The 19,750-nt window shown below is 14.6% G+C and overlaps 4 protein-coding genes across 4 annotated transcripts, besides 20 other annotated features; 1 reads left to right on the forward strand and 3 right to left on the reverse strand. All coding sequences in view use genetic code 6, as the record gives it.

Annotated features, from left to right (window-relative positions):
* Nucleotides 1–1,067: 1,067 nt before the first annotated feature.
* Nucleotides 1,068–1,128: a microsatellite.
* Nucleotides 1,129–3,488: 2,360 nt separating this feature from the next.
* Nucleotides 3,489–3,533: a microsatellite.
* A 196-nt stretch (nt 3,534–3,729) lies between these two features.
* Nucleotides 3,730–3,772: a microsatellite.
* Nucleotides 3,738–3,777: a microsatellite.
* A 247-nt stretch (nt 3,778–4,024) lies between these two features.
* Nucleotides 4,025–4,080: a microsatellite.
* Nucleotides 4,081–4,649: 569 nt separating this feature from the next.
* Nucleotides 4,650–4,690: a microsatellite.
* A 1,339-nt stretch (nt 4,691–6,029) lies between these two features.
* Nucleotides 6,030–6,100: a microsatellite.
* Nucleotides 6,101–6,763: 663 nt separating this feature from the next.
* IMG5_005960 (TBC domain protein) lies at nt 6,764–8,428 on the reverse strand (the record flags this gene model as incomplete). The annotated part of the gene is made up of 3 exons (XM_004039853.1): nt 6,764–7,023; nt 7,104–7,477; nt 7,626–8,428. The coding sequence occupies 3 exons, from the start codon at nt 8,426–8,428 to the stop codon at nt 6,764–6,766; spliced, it is 1,437 nt and encodes a 478-aa protein (XP_004039901.1).
* Nucleotides 7,506–7,549: a microsatellite.
* Nucleotides 7,658–7,719: a microsatellite.
* Nucleotides 8,429–8,740: 312 nt separating the features above from the next.
* Nucleotides 8,741–8,779: a microsatellite.
* A 217-nt stretch (nt 8,780–8,996) lies between these two features.
* Nucleotides 8,997–9,044: a microsatellite.
* Nucleotides 9,002–9,058: a microsatellite.
* Nucleotides 9,003–9,061: a microsatellite.
* Nucleotides 9,062–10,182: 1,121 nt separating this feature from the next.
* Nucleotides 10,183–10,220: a microsatellite.
* A 204-nt stretch (nt 10,221–10,424) lies between these two features.
* Nucleotides 10,425–10,465: a microsatellite.
* A 2,330-nt stretch (nt 10,466–12,795) lies between these two features.
* IMG5_005970 (pumilio-family RNA binding repeat protein) lies at nt 12,796–14,122 on the reverse strand (the record flags this gene model as incomplete). Its single annotated transcript, XM_004039854.1, has 3 exons — nt 12,796–13,117; nt 13,164–13,553; nt 13,662–14,122. 3 exons carry the CDS (start codon nt 14,120–14,122, stop codon nt 12,796–12,798), a joined length of 1,173 nt encoding a protein of 390 aa, XP_004039902.1.
* Nucleotides 13,559–13,615: a microsatellite.
* A 70-nt stretch (nt 14,123–14,192) lies between the features above and the next one.
* Nucleotides 14,193–14,217: a microsatellite.
* Nucleotides 14,218–14,283: 66 nt separating this feature from the next.
* Nucleotides 14,284–14,318: a microsatellite.
* Nucleotides 14,319–15,289: 971 nt separating this feature from the next.
* Nucleotides 15,290–15,878, forward strand: IMG5_005980 (methionyl-tRNA synthetase family protein, putative; the record flags this gene model as incomplete). The annotated part of the gene is made up of 2 exons (XM_004039855.1): nt 15,290–15,299; nt 15,613–15,878. 2 exons carry the CDS (start codon nt 15,290–15,292, stop codon nt 15,876–15,878), a joined length of 276 nt encoding a protein of 91 aa, XP_004039903.1.
* Nucleotides 15,542–15,586: a microsatellite.
* Nucleotides 15,879–16,751: 873 nt separating the features above from the next.
* Nucleotides 16,752–16,784: a microsatellite.
* A 601-nt stretch (nt 16,785–17,385) lies between these two features.
* On the reverse strand, nt 17,386–18,271 carry IMG5_005990 (protein kinase domain protein; the record flags this gene model as incomplete). The annotated part of the gene is made up of 4 exons (XM_004039856.1): nt 17,386–17,427; nt 17,481–17,585; nt 17,641–17,855; nt 17,902–18,271. The coding sequence occupies 4 exons, from the start codon at nt 18,269–18,271 to the stop codon at nt 17,386–17,388; spliced, it is 732 nt and encodes a 243-aa protein (XP_004039904.1).
* Between the last annotated feature and the right edge of the window lie 1,479 nt (nt 18,272–19,750).

The following is a 19,750-nucleotide window of genomic DNA, read 5'->3' on the forward strand; positions in this document are numbered from 1 at the left end:
AAAATTATGTTTTTTGTACTTCATCGTATTTTATATAAGTACTGGAAAAAGAAGAGAACTCTTTTTCAAGTTCAATTGAATTGGATAAATTATTTATTTTCTCTGATTAAAAAAATGAATTTTAATTTGAAAAACGAGAAGTATCATACAATTAATAATTAATAAAAGAATTATCAAACTTTATAGGAGTTTGATAAGTTGATTTATTCTAAATTTTTTATTTTAAACTATTTAAATGTTTTTCTACATTAATTATTTCAGATTATATATTTTCATCATCTTTATTTGTATTTTGTTTAAGCTCTTTGAAATATTGATAAATTTTATCTATTGCTTAGTTTTATTCTTTTTCTTTGTCAAATTAAATATTTTAAACATTTCTATTTATTTATTATTAATTTATTCCATTTAGTGATTAATTACTTAGATTAAAGTTGCTTTATGTAGATAAACTACTTTGTCTTTTATAATCTTCCTAATTGTTTAATTTATTTAAAATTTAGTTTTATTAATTATCTATATTTTCTTTTTAGTTAGTTGATTTTATATTTTAAAATATTTATTCTGTTTTTTAATCATTATTAAAAAATTGATCTTTCAAAAAATATTAATTTTAATATTTATTTGATTCCCCATTATAAAATTACAAATCTGTTTTTGAACTTTCATACTAACTTAATTTTAAAGACTCGATTTCAACCATAAGATCTTTTAAATTTTATTCTATTATATATTATTATTATAGTTTTTTACTATATTAACATTATTGTTATTTTTTTTTTTTTTTTTTATTTAAATTTTTTATATCATTATCTAAATTTTAAAAATCATTATTAAGACTATTAACAGAAGAAATATGTGATTATTTTAGCTAACTGATATCAGAAAGCGAAACATTTATTGATTTTTAATTATTTGTATTAACACTTTTATTTTGATGAGATTTTATATTATGAATGAACAAACTTTATTTATTATTTTAATTTATGGTATAATTATCGATTGAAGAAAATCTATTTATTTTTAAATTTTAAATTGAATTGCAGATTTTCTCAGTATTGACTTATTTATTTTTATTAATTTTACTATTATTATGCTTTTTTATTTGAATATTATTATTATTTTTATCTATCATATTTTCATATTTATTCCATTTATTAAAATATTAAGGATTTTAATTTTCAAATTATATAGTTCTTTATATTTAATTGATATTATTTTCCGAAATATTATAACAATCAAATTTATTTATATTTCCAAAAAAATTCGTTATTTATTCTTAACTTTTTTTAAAGTTTTTTGAAATTTATTTAAATTAAGGTAAAATTGCTTCTTCTTATTATTTTTAATTTAAATACAAATTACTTTATCTTTTACCTTAATTAATTTTGTTTATTTTATTGTTGTTAGCACTTTTTACTTTGCTTTAATTTTATTTTGTTAACATAATATTTATTTTATCTTTTGGTAAGCAAAACTCTTCTTCTATTGATTCATCGTTTTAATCTTAAGCTTTAATTTCACTCTTCGATTTCCTTAAAATATCATCATTTTTAAATAACTATTAATGTTATTATCTTTTAAAATAATTATTCATTTTTTTATTAAATATTTTATTTTATTATTTTATTGTTTAAAAAGATAAAATAATTTATTGCTTTGCTTTAATAAAATATTATTTATATATATTAAATATATATTTAAAAATTTAACAGTATTATTTTAAATAATACAAAAAAAAATAGTTAATAATATTCATATTTTCTCATCAATTATAATTTTAAATTATTTACAATTTTTCATATTGTCAAAAACTTCCAAATGTTCTTTATTAACCTAATCATTACCTTTTAAATTAATTTCTAAGTACTCTAAATTCATCAAACCACAAATAGATTTTGAAAGTATTTCAAAACTTTCCACGGAAAAATAGGTATTATGAAAATTAACATTAAGGCTTTTTATCTATTAATTAACCTAAAGAAGCTAACTTAATTCATATAGTTAATTATCACTTACATATTAATCTTCCAAATCTAAAAATAATATATCTTTAGATTAAATTTCGTTATCAATTTTTATCACTTTCTAACTTTTGCTCAAATATAGAGTAATTTTCATTTTTTCTAAAGAATATACCATTTATTTATCATCCGTAGATCCTTCATTAATAATAATTTCAAAAAGATCAGAAGGCGGAATATTTCTTAAAATAAAATAAAGCTATGCATTATCCAAAATACATGAAGAAAACTGTGATAAATTGAGTTTTATTTCTCTATTTATGATTGTAAAAACATACATGTAATTTATTTTTAAATATATATCTGAATTCTTTTTAGAATAACTATCATTATCTAATGAATATTCTTCTATAATTTGCTATTTTTGGTTAAAAATTTAATTTACTTAATCATAAAATTACTCATCGTCTTCATTTTCAACTTCTAATTCACCATATTCACTATCAGATTCTAATTTTTGATATTATTTGACAATTTTCGATATTAATTTAATACATTTATTATTATCAACTTCTTCATTTATTTAATAAACCTATCTATTATCTTCTATTTTAATCAAAAACTCATTATTAACTTCTAAATAATTACATTTAGAAATCATTTCAATTAAAAAATCGATTAAATATATTTTAAAATCAACTAAAATTACCATATTTTTTACAAAAGAAATAGAATAAGCCAAATACTACAAACCGACTTCTGAAAAAGAATAATTTTTTCTCAAATTAAGTTTTAAATTTTTAATGTTTTTATTTAAAGTAAAAAGAGTAAAACCTTCATTTTCTATACGATTTTCATAAAAGCATAAATTCAATTTATCTATATTTTGTAATTTCTCTAATTATTAAGTCAATGTTGATATTGTAGTTACATTATTTTTAGAAAAGCGTATTGTTAAATTTTTTAAATTTTAAAAATTGGAAAATTGCATTGAAAAAATTTCACTATATATTAATAAGTCAGTATCTTCTATTTAACACAAGCCAAAATCTAATTAAATGTCTTCCAAATTTTTCATTAAAAGCATTTTTTCGCAAAGTTTTTGGATAAAATCTTTACTATGGAAAGTATTAGTTTGGAAAGAAAGACCTAATGAATGTATAAATGTGTATTAGACTAATATTTAGAAAAGAATATCAAGGTTATCTTTAAAATCTTCACATTGTGTTTTAAAAAGAACTATTTTTGCTTCATCCCAAATTTTTAACTAAGTTATATTTTAGTTTTTTTCTATATTTTTTAATAATTATTCAAGTGAGTTAAAATCGTGAATTATCACATTTAAAAGCTTTATTTGGTTTTAAAGAGAAATTGCTATATTTATGTATTATTCACAATTTTGTTAACGTAAATGTTAAAATCTCCATTTTTTAGTTTATGATTGGAGTATTTAATGTTTTAGTTTATTATTATTTAATGTATTTTCCATATTTTTTTGTTATTTTTAAAAAATTAAAATAATTTATTAAATATATTTTTTAGAAATTAAATAATAATTTTTTATAAATTTAGGCATCTTATTTTTATTCTTTAAACATATATATTAATTTACAAATATTTCACTTTTTATATAATATTTATTATAAATTTTATTTTTTAGAATAAATATATTTATACTTAATGAAAAAAATATATTATTAAAATAAATTCATGTTTATTATTTTCTATATAAAAATTATAATTACATTATTTAATTAGATTTTTGAAATAACAAACATATAATTAAATAATTAACATAATAATAAATATTTAAATAGAACTTTAATAATTTATTAACAATTAAAAATATAATATTTATCTATTAAGAAATATGTATTTTTAATAAAAATAAATATAAAAGATTTCACATATTAATATTTATTATATCCTCTAAAAGTATCAAAATTAATTTTTTTATATATTAAATATTAAATAAAATTTATCAAAATAAGTTATATATTACTTAATTATTTTTATTTTTGAACTAAATTTGAGACATTACGTGTTTCTATACTTTTAACTATATATATATAAATACATAAATTATTTTTAATAAATTTATAAATATATATTTAATTAACTAAAATATATATTAAACAAGAAAATCATGAGATAAGCATTTTTATAAAATTATTTTTAAGAAATCACAATTTTTATTTTATTTAATTTAAATTATAACAGGAAATAATTTTTTAATTTATAATTAATATATTTAAATTAAAACATTAAATATCTATATTTTTTTCTTCGAAAAATTCCAAATTAATTTTTTTTATATTAGTCTTTATAAGTAAATAATTTAGTAATAACAGTAAATATATTTCGAAATTGTATACTGAAACATATTCTATAACTAAAAATGCATCTAAAAATCATAAATTTTAAATAAGTTTAAGTAATAAAATATTATAGAACCTTAAATAAAATATTAATATAAAAAAATTAAAATTATAAAATTTTTATTAGGACATTATTTATATAAATTGATTGATAATTGGTAATTAATTTTTAATCATACTTTAGCTATTATAATTAATAAAATATAATATTATTTTAAATAAAAACAAAATATCGGAATAAAACATAAATTACTTATTTATTTTTTTATAATATAAATTATTTTAATTATTTATTTAAAATTAATTATTAATAACATAATATTATTTTAATAAATTTATATTATTTTATAATACTATTCATATAAATATAATTTAGTTTTTGATTCAAAAATTAAAATAATTATTTATAATATTAATATAAAAAATAAAATCTTTTAAAATTATTTTTAATGATATTTTAAACAATATTAATATATAAAAAATATATATCTAAAAAAAAAGCCCTTATTTATATTAATATTTCAGAATTTTTTTTTTAAATTGTCTTAGATATTTTTTTTTTAATAATATTCATTTTATTTATTCAATAATGATTATCTTTCTTATTCTTTTAGCTAATCATATTGCTCTTAATCAACTTTAAAACATAAACTTGGTAACATAATAACAAATAAAACAATACATGCTACAATTAAACTTTATATCATATCATAGAATTTTTCATCTGTCATTTTAATAAAAAAAAAATAGTAAAAATAATAAATTATTTTAATTTATTAATATTTTTTTTTAAAATATTATACATTATAATACTTTTTATTAAAAAAAATTCTTTTTAATATAAATTTAAATATTTAAATAAAAAAATTGTAAATAACGTCCTTTTAAAAGAATAATCACATATAAATGATAATTACAATATTTCTATTAAATTACTACTTTAAACAAATAAACTATCAATTTTAATTCTGTTAATAATCAATATTTTATAATAACTAATGTATCTAAAAATCACAAGACTTAAATTTTGATCAATGAATATATTTGCTGACGTAAAATATGAAATAAAAAAATATTTAAATATAACTAAAAAATACATGCTTTCGGAATTGCAAAGCATTATCTTATTATACTTTTTAATTTAAAATATTTAATTAATGCTAACTAAACAGCTAAAACAGCAAATTATACATAATTTTCAAATAATTTTTTTGAAAGAAACAATAACTGTACTTATATAAAGATAGTTATAAAAAATAGATGGTAAGATGTGTACTTTGCGCAAAATTATTTAATTTTTGTTTATTTTTAATTCATAAAATATATATTTAGTGAAATAATAAATTTATTTTGGAAAATACAGTTTTTAAAAAAATGCATTAAAGTAGAGGCCTATTTCGAAAACTAATAAGAAAGAAAATATATTAAATATGTAAACTCGATTATATTTTTATGAAACAAATTAAATTTAATTTCAAATCGTAATAAAAAGTATATCCTATTACGTACTATATAATTTTTATCTAAAGGCGATACATATATATAAAAAGAGATATTAAAATAATAAACATTCGAGAAAAAAAGCATAAAAATAAGAGATTTAGCATTTGAAAAAGGTAAAAAAAGAGATTAAATAATCAAATTTTCTCTATTGATTAACAATAATTATAGAATAGTTTAAATAGATTATATATATATATATATATATATATATATATATATATATATATATATATATTTATATATATATATATATATGAAAGCTCTATATCTATTTTGATTTTTGACTATTAATATTTAAAATTACTTTAAAAAATTATTTTTTAAAATATCTAATTATGAAAAGAATTATTTTAATAAAGATTATGTTTTTTTTTATATTTTATGGTAAAACGAATAAGTTTAAATTTTTTAAAAAATATTAAATTTTATTAACAACTTATATTAATTATTTTACAAGAAAAAAATTCTTTAAATTCAATTTGTTAAATTTTTCAATTTTTACCAAAAACTGCATTAAATATTTCAGTTTAAATTTTTAAAAGATATAGAATAAATTATACTCATTATTTAAGAACCTTAAATATACTTTATTACTCAAAGTGTATTTTTCTTTTATAAAAAGTCACTTAAAATCTTATTTCTGTAGAATGTAGAAAAATAGCATTCTAGTTCTCTTTTAAAAATATAAAATAATTAATTTAACAAAAAATATCCTTATAATATTTATGTTTAAAAATTTAATTATTAAATTTTAAAATAAAATTTAAATATTATAAATTAATATCTATTCAATTAAATGATTAAAACACCAAATTTATAATTTTTGAAGAATATTTTTTAAAAATATATATATATATTTAAGGAATATTAATAAAAATTAAAAAATATAAGCATATATAATAAAAACAATAAAGAAAATCATTATAAAGCAGCTCTGATACAATCAATAAAAGACTCTTTTATATTATTACTAAAAATCTAATTAATTCCATTTAGATTTTTACATTTAAGTAATTATTATTACTATAATCTAAAAACACCAACTGAATATAAAGCCAATATATCTAAACTTTAATACCCAATTATTCTATCGAAAAGTAAAAATAAGTTTTCTATTGTTGTAAATCCTATAAAACAATAATAAATCCAAGGAAAACAAATTCTTAAAGGTTCAATTCCTTTTTTTAAAAAAAATTAAACAAAAATATTATATACGTGGAAATAAAAAAACTATATGCGTATATATAAATAAAAATACCTATAGAATCAAAATGTTCAGCTAATTTTGGGCATTGGAAAAAGAATAATTCCTCAAAAACATTACATATATTAATAATTCCATTTTATAAAGAAGTAATAGTATGTAAATAACAGAAAAAATTGCAATAAAATTCTTTAAATAGTCCATATACAATTTCGACTTTATTTGAACAATAACCAAAAGGTGCAACATATAAAGAAAAATGTTTCATTGGAATAGTACACACTGTAGAAGGTATTTTTTATAAATTTTATTCATTTAGTTTATGAAAAGCATAAGAAAAAATCTTTATTTTTTCTTTAACTTAATTATCTCTTATAAAGGCTTAAGTTATTCTTTCAACGATTTCTTAAAAAACAAAATATTATTCACTATCAGCTACTTTCTATATTAAAAAGTATAAAAAAATATTACATAAAAAAAAATTTAAAATAAAATAAATACACAAGAATCTAATTCTAATAATTCATCATATAAATATTGCTTTTTTTCACTTTCTTCTTCTAATTTAGCAAAAACCTTAATAATGAATAATTGTTTAATATAAAATAATATATATATATATATATATATATATATATATATATATATATATATATATGTATTTATATATTTACTTTATAAGAATTTGATTCTATTCCAAAATATCTTAAATATAATTCCACTCTTTCTCCATTTGGAAAACCTCCTTTTGCGATTTATTAAATTTCACTTGCTAAAGCTTCCGAATCAATAAGATTTTTCGCTTTTTTTTCTCTATTTTTATATTCTTATGAATTTCTATTTTCAATAACATCATTAGATAGTAATAATTCATATTTTCTTTTATAATCGTTTATATTTATATTTTATTAAAATTGAACTTTAATTAATCCTTAAGAAACGCTTTAAATTATTGAAGGATTTCTTATTTATTAGAGAAAATTAAGGAAATTATTCTCGTCATATATGTACAATAAATCCGCATTTTCTACATCTTTTTATTGGTTGTATTTTTCATATACATAGTCATAATTTTTTAATACCAATTCAGTCCATTTTAGCTTTTAATGATTAATAAAATCGTATTAATCGGATTAAATAGGCTCTATTTTGACACTTTTATTCGCACAATTCATTATTAGGGACTTCAATTGGTCTTCTATTCCATTTTGAGTGGAATATTGTTGGATGGTTTAGAGATTGATTAAGTCATGAGGTAATTTTAATTTAAGTTCCTTTAATAATTAAGATTTTAATTTCCAATATAATTTCGATTCTTTCATCTTCATTAATATTTTATATTTTTTATTATCGTTATTATCTATTATTTATTCAGTCATATTTATTATTTATTTTAATATTTTTTAAAAAAAAATAGTAATTATTTATAAAATAAAAAAAATCAAAATCAAATTATATTAAATAGACTTTTAAACTGAATTAAATAAATAATTAATTTTATATTACAATATAAATAATAATAAATCTTAAAGTTTTCTTTTTTTTTATAGATTAAACAAAAAAACTATATATATATTTTTAATAGTTTAATAGCTTTTTTCTTATCTTTTAAATTTGAAAATTTAAACACTTTTTCATTAATTTATTTATTTTATATAAAATCTTAACTTTTAATGGTAAGTTACTACATTAAATATAAAAACAATTGTAAAATAAAAAATTAATTGTAATATTTTTTTTTGCACTGTAATCTTATTTAGTTTTTAAAATTCTTTAAAACATTCACAAAAATTTATAGATAGGTTAATTTCTGTTTTTATTTTTATGTTATAATTATTTGTTCTCCATATCTTATATTTTTTATTAAAATTAAATATAATATTATATAAATTTTAATTTAATAAAAAAATTCTCACTAATTTTTAACAACTCTTAAATTTTCAAAGAATTTTTATTTTTTTTATAATAAAATATTTTTATTTTTTTCAATAAAATTATGATTTTTTTTTAATTAATTTAAATTATTGCTTTCTAAAAATTATACCATTATTTATTAAATAGTATTAATTAGTTTATTATCTTATTATCTTATCAATTTCCTTTTTAAAAAACTTTATTATATTTTTCTATAATTGATTTAATATTTAGAAAATTATTTTTATTGATTTTATATACTAAAAAATAATAAAAATTCACTACTGTTTTTATTAAAATTAAAAGAGCTATCTATCTTGAATATTTATTTTTCTTTAGGCTTCATAATAATTTAAAAACATTAATTAAATATTTTTATTCTGATTTTTCAATCTATTTCTAATAATTTAAAAATGCTATTCAAATTTTTTTTACCCATAATAGATTTTAAGCATTAAATGTATTCTATTTATTTATTAATTTTTTTAAAAAATATTCTTTTTATACTATAATATAATAATTGATTCAAACCTTTTTTTTTCCTTAAAATTATTTGTTGTAAAAATAAAAAATAATTTTTTTGTTATAATCTGAGCATTTTAGTCTATAAGTTTATAAATTCTATTATTTTATTTTTATTGATATTTATAAAGATAAATTTTATAAATATAACGATTATATTTTAATAATGTAAATAGTTTTATATTGAGATAGAATATAATTATCATATTTTTTTCTTTTAATTTTATTTCTGATATTTAATATCTTTAAAAAATGATTTAAACAATTGTTTATATTTTCCACCATATATTTAATTTGAATTATTAATAACTTTAAATAAAATCGTAAATTTCACTAATATGACCATATATTTTTTTATTTATATAAAAAAGAAATTAATATAATTTAAACATAAAATTCATAATATTATGTAGAAAAAATAAAAATTTTATATGATCGTACTTTATTTTTTTTAATAAAATATAATATCTTTCAATATATTTTCTTATATAAAGTTTAATTATTTTGTTAATATTAAATTTCTGGATAATATTTAGCTTTTATATATCAAATATCATTCATAATATAAATTTATTATCATAAGCAAAATAAGTAACTATAAATTTAGAATAAATATTATTGTAAAAATATATTCAAAATGTTTTCAAAAATTATATTTATTTTAAATAAAATTATATATTAAATGGATTATAAAGTGATTAAATCACATAATTTTAAATTAGCATAATATTAAATGTTCTATATTTATATTTTAAAATATATTAATATTATATAATTAAATTTTTTATTTAATTAGGGTTTTGCATTCATAGATATTGAATCAATTTTTATACTTTTTAAATTTTTATTTATTAAATTAATTAAACTCTATTATATTTTTATTTTTCTTTTAAAATATATTAGATATATATTTTATAATTTTATATATCTATGACAAAAAATATATAAAATGAAAATTATAATAATAAAATTAAATATTAAATTTTATTATATTTTACGAAATTATGAAAAATATTCTAAAACTATAATATAAAAATTATAAATTATAAATTTAAAATAATAATATATATATAAAATTGATTATATTAATATAATTTAACAATAATATTTAATTAATTTATTAGTTTTTTTGGCTTTTAATTACATTTTTTTATAAAAAAAATAAAAAATAAAAATGAATCAAGAAAAAGTATGTTTTTAAAACTAATAATTTATTGAAAGTACAGAAAAAATATAAAATTAAGAATAATAAATTTAATTATAAGAAGATCAAGAAAAAAAATAATGGAGTAAAAAATATAAATATATTTTTATTTTATTTGATAATAAAAAAATAATTTTTAAAAAGTATAGTAAAAATATATTATATAAATTCCTTTTAATGAAGACTAAAACGAAGTTAATATATAAAAATAAGATTAAATAGAACTAAAAGAAGGTTTAAATGAAATTAATATAGAATGTTAACAAAATTATTAAGAAAAATAAGACATAGAATTATAAATATAGGAATAAAACTTTAAAAATAAAAATGATATATTATAAACTTAAATTTAATTAAATCCTAATAAAGATAATATTTTACGTGGCACGGATAGTTAATAAGAAAATCAAAATCATTCACAACACGAAATAAATTAATAAATGAGTACAGAATTCCCTATATAAAAAGATAATTTAGATTAAAACATTGATAATAATATATAAAACTTAAATAATCAATAAGAATAAAATTAGCTGCCTTAAAATTAAAATTAAGAAAATTAAATATAATAAGGTTAATCTATTTTAAATATACTTCATAAAAAATTATTACATAATGCTTAAATATATAGATAATTAAATAATGATTTATATGTAAGCTATAAATATTAAACTATTTTACTTTTTTTAGTATTTCTTCCATCTTCTATAGGATTTTTAATTTTATTAATTTTTGATATAATTGAATTTTGTAATATTACAATAACAGTATTTATTTTATCTTATTTCTTATGCGCATTAATATATTCATATGAGAATTTTAATTTATTAAGAAAACTTAAATTAGCTTTATAGTATTTTAAATATTTTAAAATTGAACCTTCTAAATTATAATTTTTTAATGTTATTTTAGAATAAATATAAAAACAAATTTAAAAAAATAACGAATATTAAATAAATAATTAAAATTGTATTATATAAAATGGTGATATTTAAGAAAATCAATAGCAAATAATTATTTAAAATTTAAATCAAATAATTTAATTTTAAGAATAATTAAGAAATTAAAATGAAACAATATAAACGAATAAATTAAATTTCTTAAAAATGTAGGACTTAAACTATTTAATATTTTTTTATTCTATTTAAAATTAGTAAATTTAAGATGATAATATTTTAGTACCCAAATAAAATGATGCATTAGAAGAATACTATAAAATCTTTATAAATCATTTATTATAATAATCATTATACTTTAATTAAATAAATCATTTTTTTATTCCTAGAGTTTAGCTTGAATAAATTTTAAAATAATATAATTTACCTTAATTAATTTAAGATTTAAAATATATTTTCTTCATATTTTTTTAAGTGTATATATTATCAATATCAATATCTTCAATATTTATAACTTTTTGCTTTTAATATGAAAAAATAATATTTTTATCTATTATTTTATTCTTATAAAATTAGATTATTTTAAAGATAATATTTGCTGCGTGCATGATTGTTTTTGGAGCTGTTTATATTATATTCTATTTATTATTTTGTTGTTGCTTAAAAAAGAAAATTAAAAAAAATAAAATTTAAACTTAAGAATATTAGAATATTCTCAAAAAAATAAAAAATTTTCTTGGTAGAGACGAATAAGATGATAATTAATGTATTATTTGTTTATAAGATTTTGAAAAATAAGAATAAGTTTATTTTTCTGAATGTTGTAAAAAAATTTTTCATAAATAATGTATTTCAGCATGGTATTTAAAAAATAGTAAATGCCCATTATGTAGAAAAGTTATAAAATGATTATTTAAAAATATAAATAGGGAAAAAAAGAAAAAAATTATTCGAAAAAACAACTAAACTTATAAATTTTAAATATAAATAAATGCTTATTTATTTTTTTAAAATTATTTTATTTTATTTATTATGGAATTAAAAAAAACTAAAAAATAAACTAATATTAATTCATAATTTTTAAACAAATCAATATTATTTACAATTAATAAATACATATATAAAAAATAATACATAAATACAATATTTATAAACAAAATATTTCTACAAACAAATAATATTTTTTATTTTTACATTTTTTTTATTTTTTTCAAAATTTTTTCTTTTATTTAATTTTACTATTAGAAAATTAATTATTTTGAATAAAATTTTAACTATTATTTCTAATATTATCAACTCTATTTTTCTCAATATGAGTAAGTACATGTTTACCTAAAATAATTTTTTTATTTTAAGAATTTTTTTTAAAAAAAGGCTTACCATAACTATTTGATACGATATCATTATAAATTAACTCATTTTATAATAAATAAGCACACAACTTTTATTTAATATCAAAATTAGACTTCTCATAAAATCTCTATACAACATAATTTCCATAAGCATTTTTTGTCAATTTAATAATGCCAGTACTTTTATTTAAATTATATTATAAAACTAATATAAAAAATTTCTTACTCTTAACTTTAATTATTAAATTAGCTTAATAAAACATCCAAAACACCTAATTTGAATGAATCATCTGAAAAAAGTATAGATTTTTCAGTAACATTAGAAGCAAATTTATTTAAAGAAAGACAAACAAAGTTTTCTTTTATTATTTTAAGCATTTTCTGTTTATAATAATTAGATCCTTTTTCAATAATATATTAAATAATATAATTTCCATATTAACACTTGCACAAATCAATTATATTTTCCATTAATTTATCATATATTTCTTTTGTCTTTTTTTATTTCCAAATATATAATGTTATTAAAAAAAAAAATTACTTCATCGGCAACACACAATTCTAATATTCTCTAAATTACTCTACAACCGTATGGATGAAATGCAAGTTAATTTATCTTTTTATATATATATATATATATATATATATATATATATATATATATATATATATATTATAACAAGATTATACATTTTAAATAACTTCTCTAATTATTCCAGAAAACTTAGAAGAACTAATTGTTTCAAAACATTTCTAGATAACATGATTGCCATGTTAATCTTAAATACATACCATTATTTTATCATTAATTTCTTAAATTATTCCTTCCTGTAATTCCGGATAGTCTTTTAATTCTTCTAGTGCTTTCTAAATAACTCTACATCCATAAGTATGTAAAGATAAATCTAAAACTTACCCCTTTAAAAGCTAATATAGTTATATTTTATGTTCAGTATTGCCTGTTTATATATATATTTATTTTTATAATTTTTTCTTTTTTTAACCTTTTTCAAAAAACTTTTAAATAACGTAATTTCCAAACTAATCTTTCATTAAATTTAATGCTTCTTGATAAATTTTTTAGAAAATAATATTTTTTTATTCAATAGAAGAGCTTTCAAATTATTTTTAAATCATTCTTGAACTATTTTAGTCTTTACATGATTCTATTAAATCAAAATACATATTATCAAAATTATTAAAATTTTTGGAGTTATTTTCTTTGATCTTTAACTGAGATAAATTTAATTATAATTATTATTAATCATATTATTAATCATTATCAAAAAATTATTAATAATAATTATAATTTTCTCTATTTGATTATTTATTATTTTATTTTCAAAAATAAATATAATAAAAATAATAATTATAAAAAAATTATTTATAAATGTAAATATATAAATTTTTACTAATTTTATTTATTTTTTTATATAATATAAAAGAATTTAATATATTATATATATAAAATTTTTAATTACTAATAATATTATTTGCTCTCATCATAATTAATAAAATAGAAATTTTAGTTACTATTATTCGTATCATAATATGGTTTTTAATCTTTGCCTGCTTAAAACTAATATATTATATTATTTTAATTGAAATTATATTAATCATTAATTTATTAATTATTTTTTTTAAGTTTAAATGTATTTTCGCTTTATTAAAAAAAAGATTTTTTTTCTTGATCAGGAAAATCTTTTTATCCTTATACGAGAGGTGGAGCAGATTTATTTTCGTGTCTTAGTTATATCGTGTCATCATCTATTTTTTTGTTTTATATCATTTTTATTTTTATTTTTATAATTAAAATTTTTAATTCAGTTTTGTTTTTCAAGTTAATTTTTGAAAAATTTATATGTTTAATTACCATCTAATATTCCTTACATAATTAAATTATCTTCATCCTAATTAAAAAATGACATTTTTTATTAACTTTACATATTTTACATTTTTTTCTTTTTTTTCTTTTTTATTTTATTATTTTATAAAAAATTATATATACTGTATTAACTATATTTTATAATTATTATTAAAATTTTATATTGTTTTAGAAAAGATTTTATTTTTTATAATTTTAATTAAAAATATAAATATAAAAATTTATTAAATTTTTATTACATTGAAATATTAATATATAAAAAATTAATATATTGTTTTACAGAAGGTTTTTTTGTTATTTATTTTTTAAACTTAATCAATAAAAAATACCAAAATAATTATGAAAATAAATTAATTATCAAAACTATATAAATTTAAAAATTTTTCTTACTTTTTTAGTTAAAAATAGTATTTAAATAATATTGACAACTTTTATAAATTGGATATAAGAGTAGGAAAAATTATAGAATGTTGGAAAGTATATAAATATTAATTATAGAATATGTTTATGTTTAATAATCTATATACAATTAAAATAATAACCAAAAAATATATTTATAAAAAAGCATCCAGAAAGTGAAACATTATATTGCGAAAAAATATAAGTAGGATAACAAGAGCCACTTTTAGTAGTATCCGGTCTACAAAAATATATTGCAATTGAAGATATGCAAGGATTAATAATAGTATTAACAAATTTAAAGCCTCGAAAAATGGCAGGTTTTATTTCAAAAAAAAATAATGTTTTATTTAAAAAAAATAATGAAATATAAAATAATTTAAATCAAAAGGTATTTAATCAAACGGAATGGTATTATGTGCTTCAAATTAAGAAGGTACAAAAGTTGAACTTTTAAGGCCAAATGAAAATTCTAATGTCGGTGAAAGAATATTTTTGGAAAACAATGAATAAGGATTTTCTTAAGAATTTCAGTAAATTTTAAATCCTAAGAAAAAAGTATTAGAAAGTGTTCTTGAAGGGCTTAAAACTAATCAAAACTTAGAAGCCAATTATTATGGTATAATATATATTAAAGTTGAAATTTTAAATATATGATAAAAATAAAGGTATGCTCTTAAAAACAAAGATTGGAAATATAAAATGTCAATCATTATAGTTATCAAAAATATCATGAAATTAATTAAAATAAGTAAGTAAATATGAATATATATATATATATTATTAGTTTATAAAAGTATTTTCTTTAAATATTTAAATTAATAACTATTTATTAAATACATTTAATTATTTACAATAATTATTAAAAAGTTTTTTATTATTTTTCATTTATTTTATAATCATAAAAATTTATTATAAGATATATTAAACAAAATATAATATTTTAAAAAATCTAAATTAAAATTCATAAATTATATAATTTATATTTAATTTAAAAGTTCGAAAATAAATAGTTTCTTTAAATAATAATATAAAATTTTAAATATGTTACTAGGAAACTTTAATTTATATTTTATTTAGCTAATATATTGTATTTATATTTAATTAATAAAATTTATATGTCTAAAACAAATTTTTATTAGAAATATATTATAATTTTTTATTTTTTTTTAAAAAAAATATAATTTATTTTTTTATTATAAAAAATAAATATAAAATTAAAATAAAAACAATTAATCAATAACATCTAAAAAACTAAAAATTTGAAATTAAGGATTAAAAAAATATGTATTAAAATAAAATAATGTAATATATTGTTTATATATATAATTTTTTTATTTGTTTAATTTTTCTTTCAAAAATCAATAAAAATAAAATATTACACATTTTTACCATTTTTTTTTTGTTAATTGAATTTTAAAAAGAAAATATCTAAAAAACAATATGAACAAATAATATTATACTTATATTTTTTTATTAACTATATTAGTTAAATACATAAAAAAATAAATTTTAATTGTTTAAAACAATATTAAAAAAAGAAAATCATTAAATAAAAAAAATTGAGTTTTATAAAAACTTCAAATGATGCATAAAACATAAAAAAAAATATGAAAATTAAATAGTTTAGTATAATTTGAAGAATAAAAAAATCCAAAACAAAATGTAATGAAAAATCTATTAATATGATAGAAAATAAATATAAAAATCAACTCTATTTTTATTAAAAATATTTATAATAAAAAAAATATTGGAAATAATTTAATAAACAAAATTTAAATAGTAATTATTAAAAATTTATATTTAATAATTCATAATTTTCTAAAATTAATGTAGAATCTTAGTTTTATTATGAAAATTAAATAAATAAAAAATAAACAATAATTGTAAAAAAGGTATATATATAATAATTTATAAATTTCTAATAATATCGCTGATACTAAGTTTTTTATGAAAATTTAATATTATCTAAGAAGTTTTCGTATATTATCCTTACGTTACATGTAAACAATATAGCAACTGTTATTAAATAATATAAACATTATATCAATAAAAAATTGTTTAACGTGGTAATAAAATAAAAATAAAAATATCCTTATAATGTTTCTAATATAAAAAAAACATATTATTTTTATAAATTTATAATTATTTATATTGAAAATTTTCATTTTTCCTCATCTATTTATTGCTCTTCTTCGGTTATATCCTTTAATTTATTTTAAATGAATTAATATATATTTTTTATTAAAAAAATAATACCTTTTAACATATATAAACATAATGAAATTTATCTGAAGAATCTTCAGTTATAGCCTTTGTTGGTTTAGGAATTTAATATTCTGTAACATGCCATTAAAATTCAGGCTTTATTATATAAATATATACTATATATATAAGAGTAACAAAAAAAAAAATATACTTTTTATAAAATATTCTTTCTATTTTCAGGTAATCCATAAGAAATTAAAAAATATACTCCTTTATTATTTAAAACTCTATATATTTCCGAAAGAACTTTTGAAGAATTTATTGTGGAACTTTCTCCGCATAAAATGCAATCTAATGTTCCTTTATCAATCACAAAATCAAAAGAATTTTATTAAAATTCCATTTATTTAACATCCATGCAAATGTCTTGATTTTTATTTTTGAATAACATTGTTATATTTATATTGTTTACATTTAAATGTTTCCCCCCTATCACTATATTTTTCTTACATGTTTTTTATAACAGTTTATGAAATGTCTATATTTGTTATATTTAAATATCCTTCATCATATAATTCTTCACTTAATTCTTTTTTTTATATATTAATTATATATTGAAATTGCTATTCTTTTTTACTTGAACTTCCTGCACCTACATTTAATATAACACTTTCTGATGTAATATATTATTAAATTAGATTTTTAAGTCCTTTAAATCTTTAATACCAATCAAATGGGTCTGCTTCTCTTGATTTTTTTTTAATTTTATGCCAAATTTAAAAAAATTTAAAATACCTTTAATATCTGTCTTCCCAGTACTAAGGATTTCCATATTAATTCATTTAAAATTCAATTTTATTTTTGTTTAAAAAATAATTATTTTATTTTAAAATAAAAAAATATTTTTAATTTATTTTTTAATTAATAAAAAAATAAAAATAGTATAAATTTTTTTAAAAAAATGAGATATAAATTAAATAAAAAAATTATGAAATTTTATGGAAACATTAAAAAAGAAAATTAATAAATTATTTAATTTAAAATATTAAAAAAAAGAATAATTTTTAAAAATAATACATATTTGTAAGTAATTTATTTTTTAACTAAAAACCTATCTAAAAAAATAAAAATATGAATTATATATTAGAATTTTAATTCTAAAATATTTGTAAAATACTAAACAGTTTTTACAAATTAAGAAAAAGTACTATTTTTATATGCATCATTTTTATTCGAGATCTTTCAAATACTGCTTATTTTAATTTAAATGTTTAAATTTTATTAAAATCATAATTTGTTTTCATTTTAAGTAGTATAAATTCAGTTAAAACCGATAAAATATTAATAATATCTTCATCTTCTTTAATAAATTTTATTTCTTATCAAAAAATAGAATTTCTATATTAATCATAAACATAAATAGAGACTAAAATTAAATTTTTGACAATATAATTAAAATTTTTATCAATAAGTTTATTAAATCTATCATCTATTTAAATAAATTAAATATTAAGGCTATTATCTGTAAATTTTACCTAATAAGCCTTAATATAAATTAAGTTTCATTTAATCTTTATTTTAAGAAAGTAGCTTGTTTTTTTATTTGTGTATTAAATATATATTTACTTAATCACATTGGAGAATTTTCGATATTTAAAAAGTTACTTTTTCCAAAGCTTAATTTAAAGACAAAGAGAATTTAAAAGTTAAAAAAATAATATTTTTTTTTTTAATTTGATTTAAATAAGTTATATAATTAAAAGAAAAATCTTGATTTTATAAAGAATAATCATATTTTTTTTAATACTTGAAATTAAATAATTTTTTTAAAAATTTAAATATTTTTATTTTATAAATAAGCATAATTTAGTAAAATTTATAAATCATATTCATTTCTTTGATTTTTATATTTAATAAATTTTCTTAATTATAAAAAACTTATTTTATTTTTTGTGAATAAAAAGATATTTTACAATCAATTCCTGTAAAAATAATTATTAAAAATAAATTTTTTTATTATAAAATTTATTTAGAAAATTATAATGATTGATTATTTATAATAAAAATTTTTTGTTAAAATTAATTTATTTATAAAAAAATTGTTATTATTTGATACTTTTAAGCGATATTTATTTTATTTTTTAATTTTCATTTATTAATATTCCTGAATATAAAATTTATTCATTTTTTATTAATATAAAACAATAAAAATATTTGAATTTAACATTTATAAAATATTATTATTATTAAAATTTATGTGTTTAAAAAATAACTAATAACTAAATTAACTAACTAATCTAAAAAAAATTGCTTAACCCAAA

Source organism: Ichthyophthirius multifiliis (genome assembly GCF_000220395.1).
Source record: "Ichthyophthirius multifiliis unplaced genomic scaffold scaff_1120509249459, whole genome shotgun sequence".
NCBI classification, from domain to species: Eukaryota; Ciliophora; class Oligohymenophorea; order Hymenostomatida; genus Ichthyophthirius; species Ichthyophthirius multifiliis.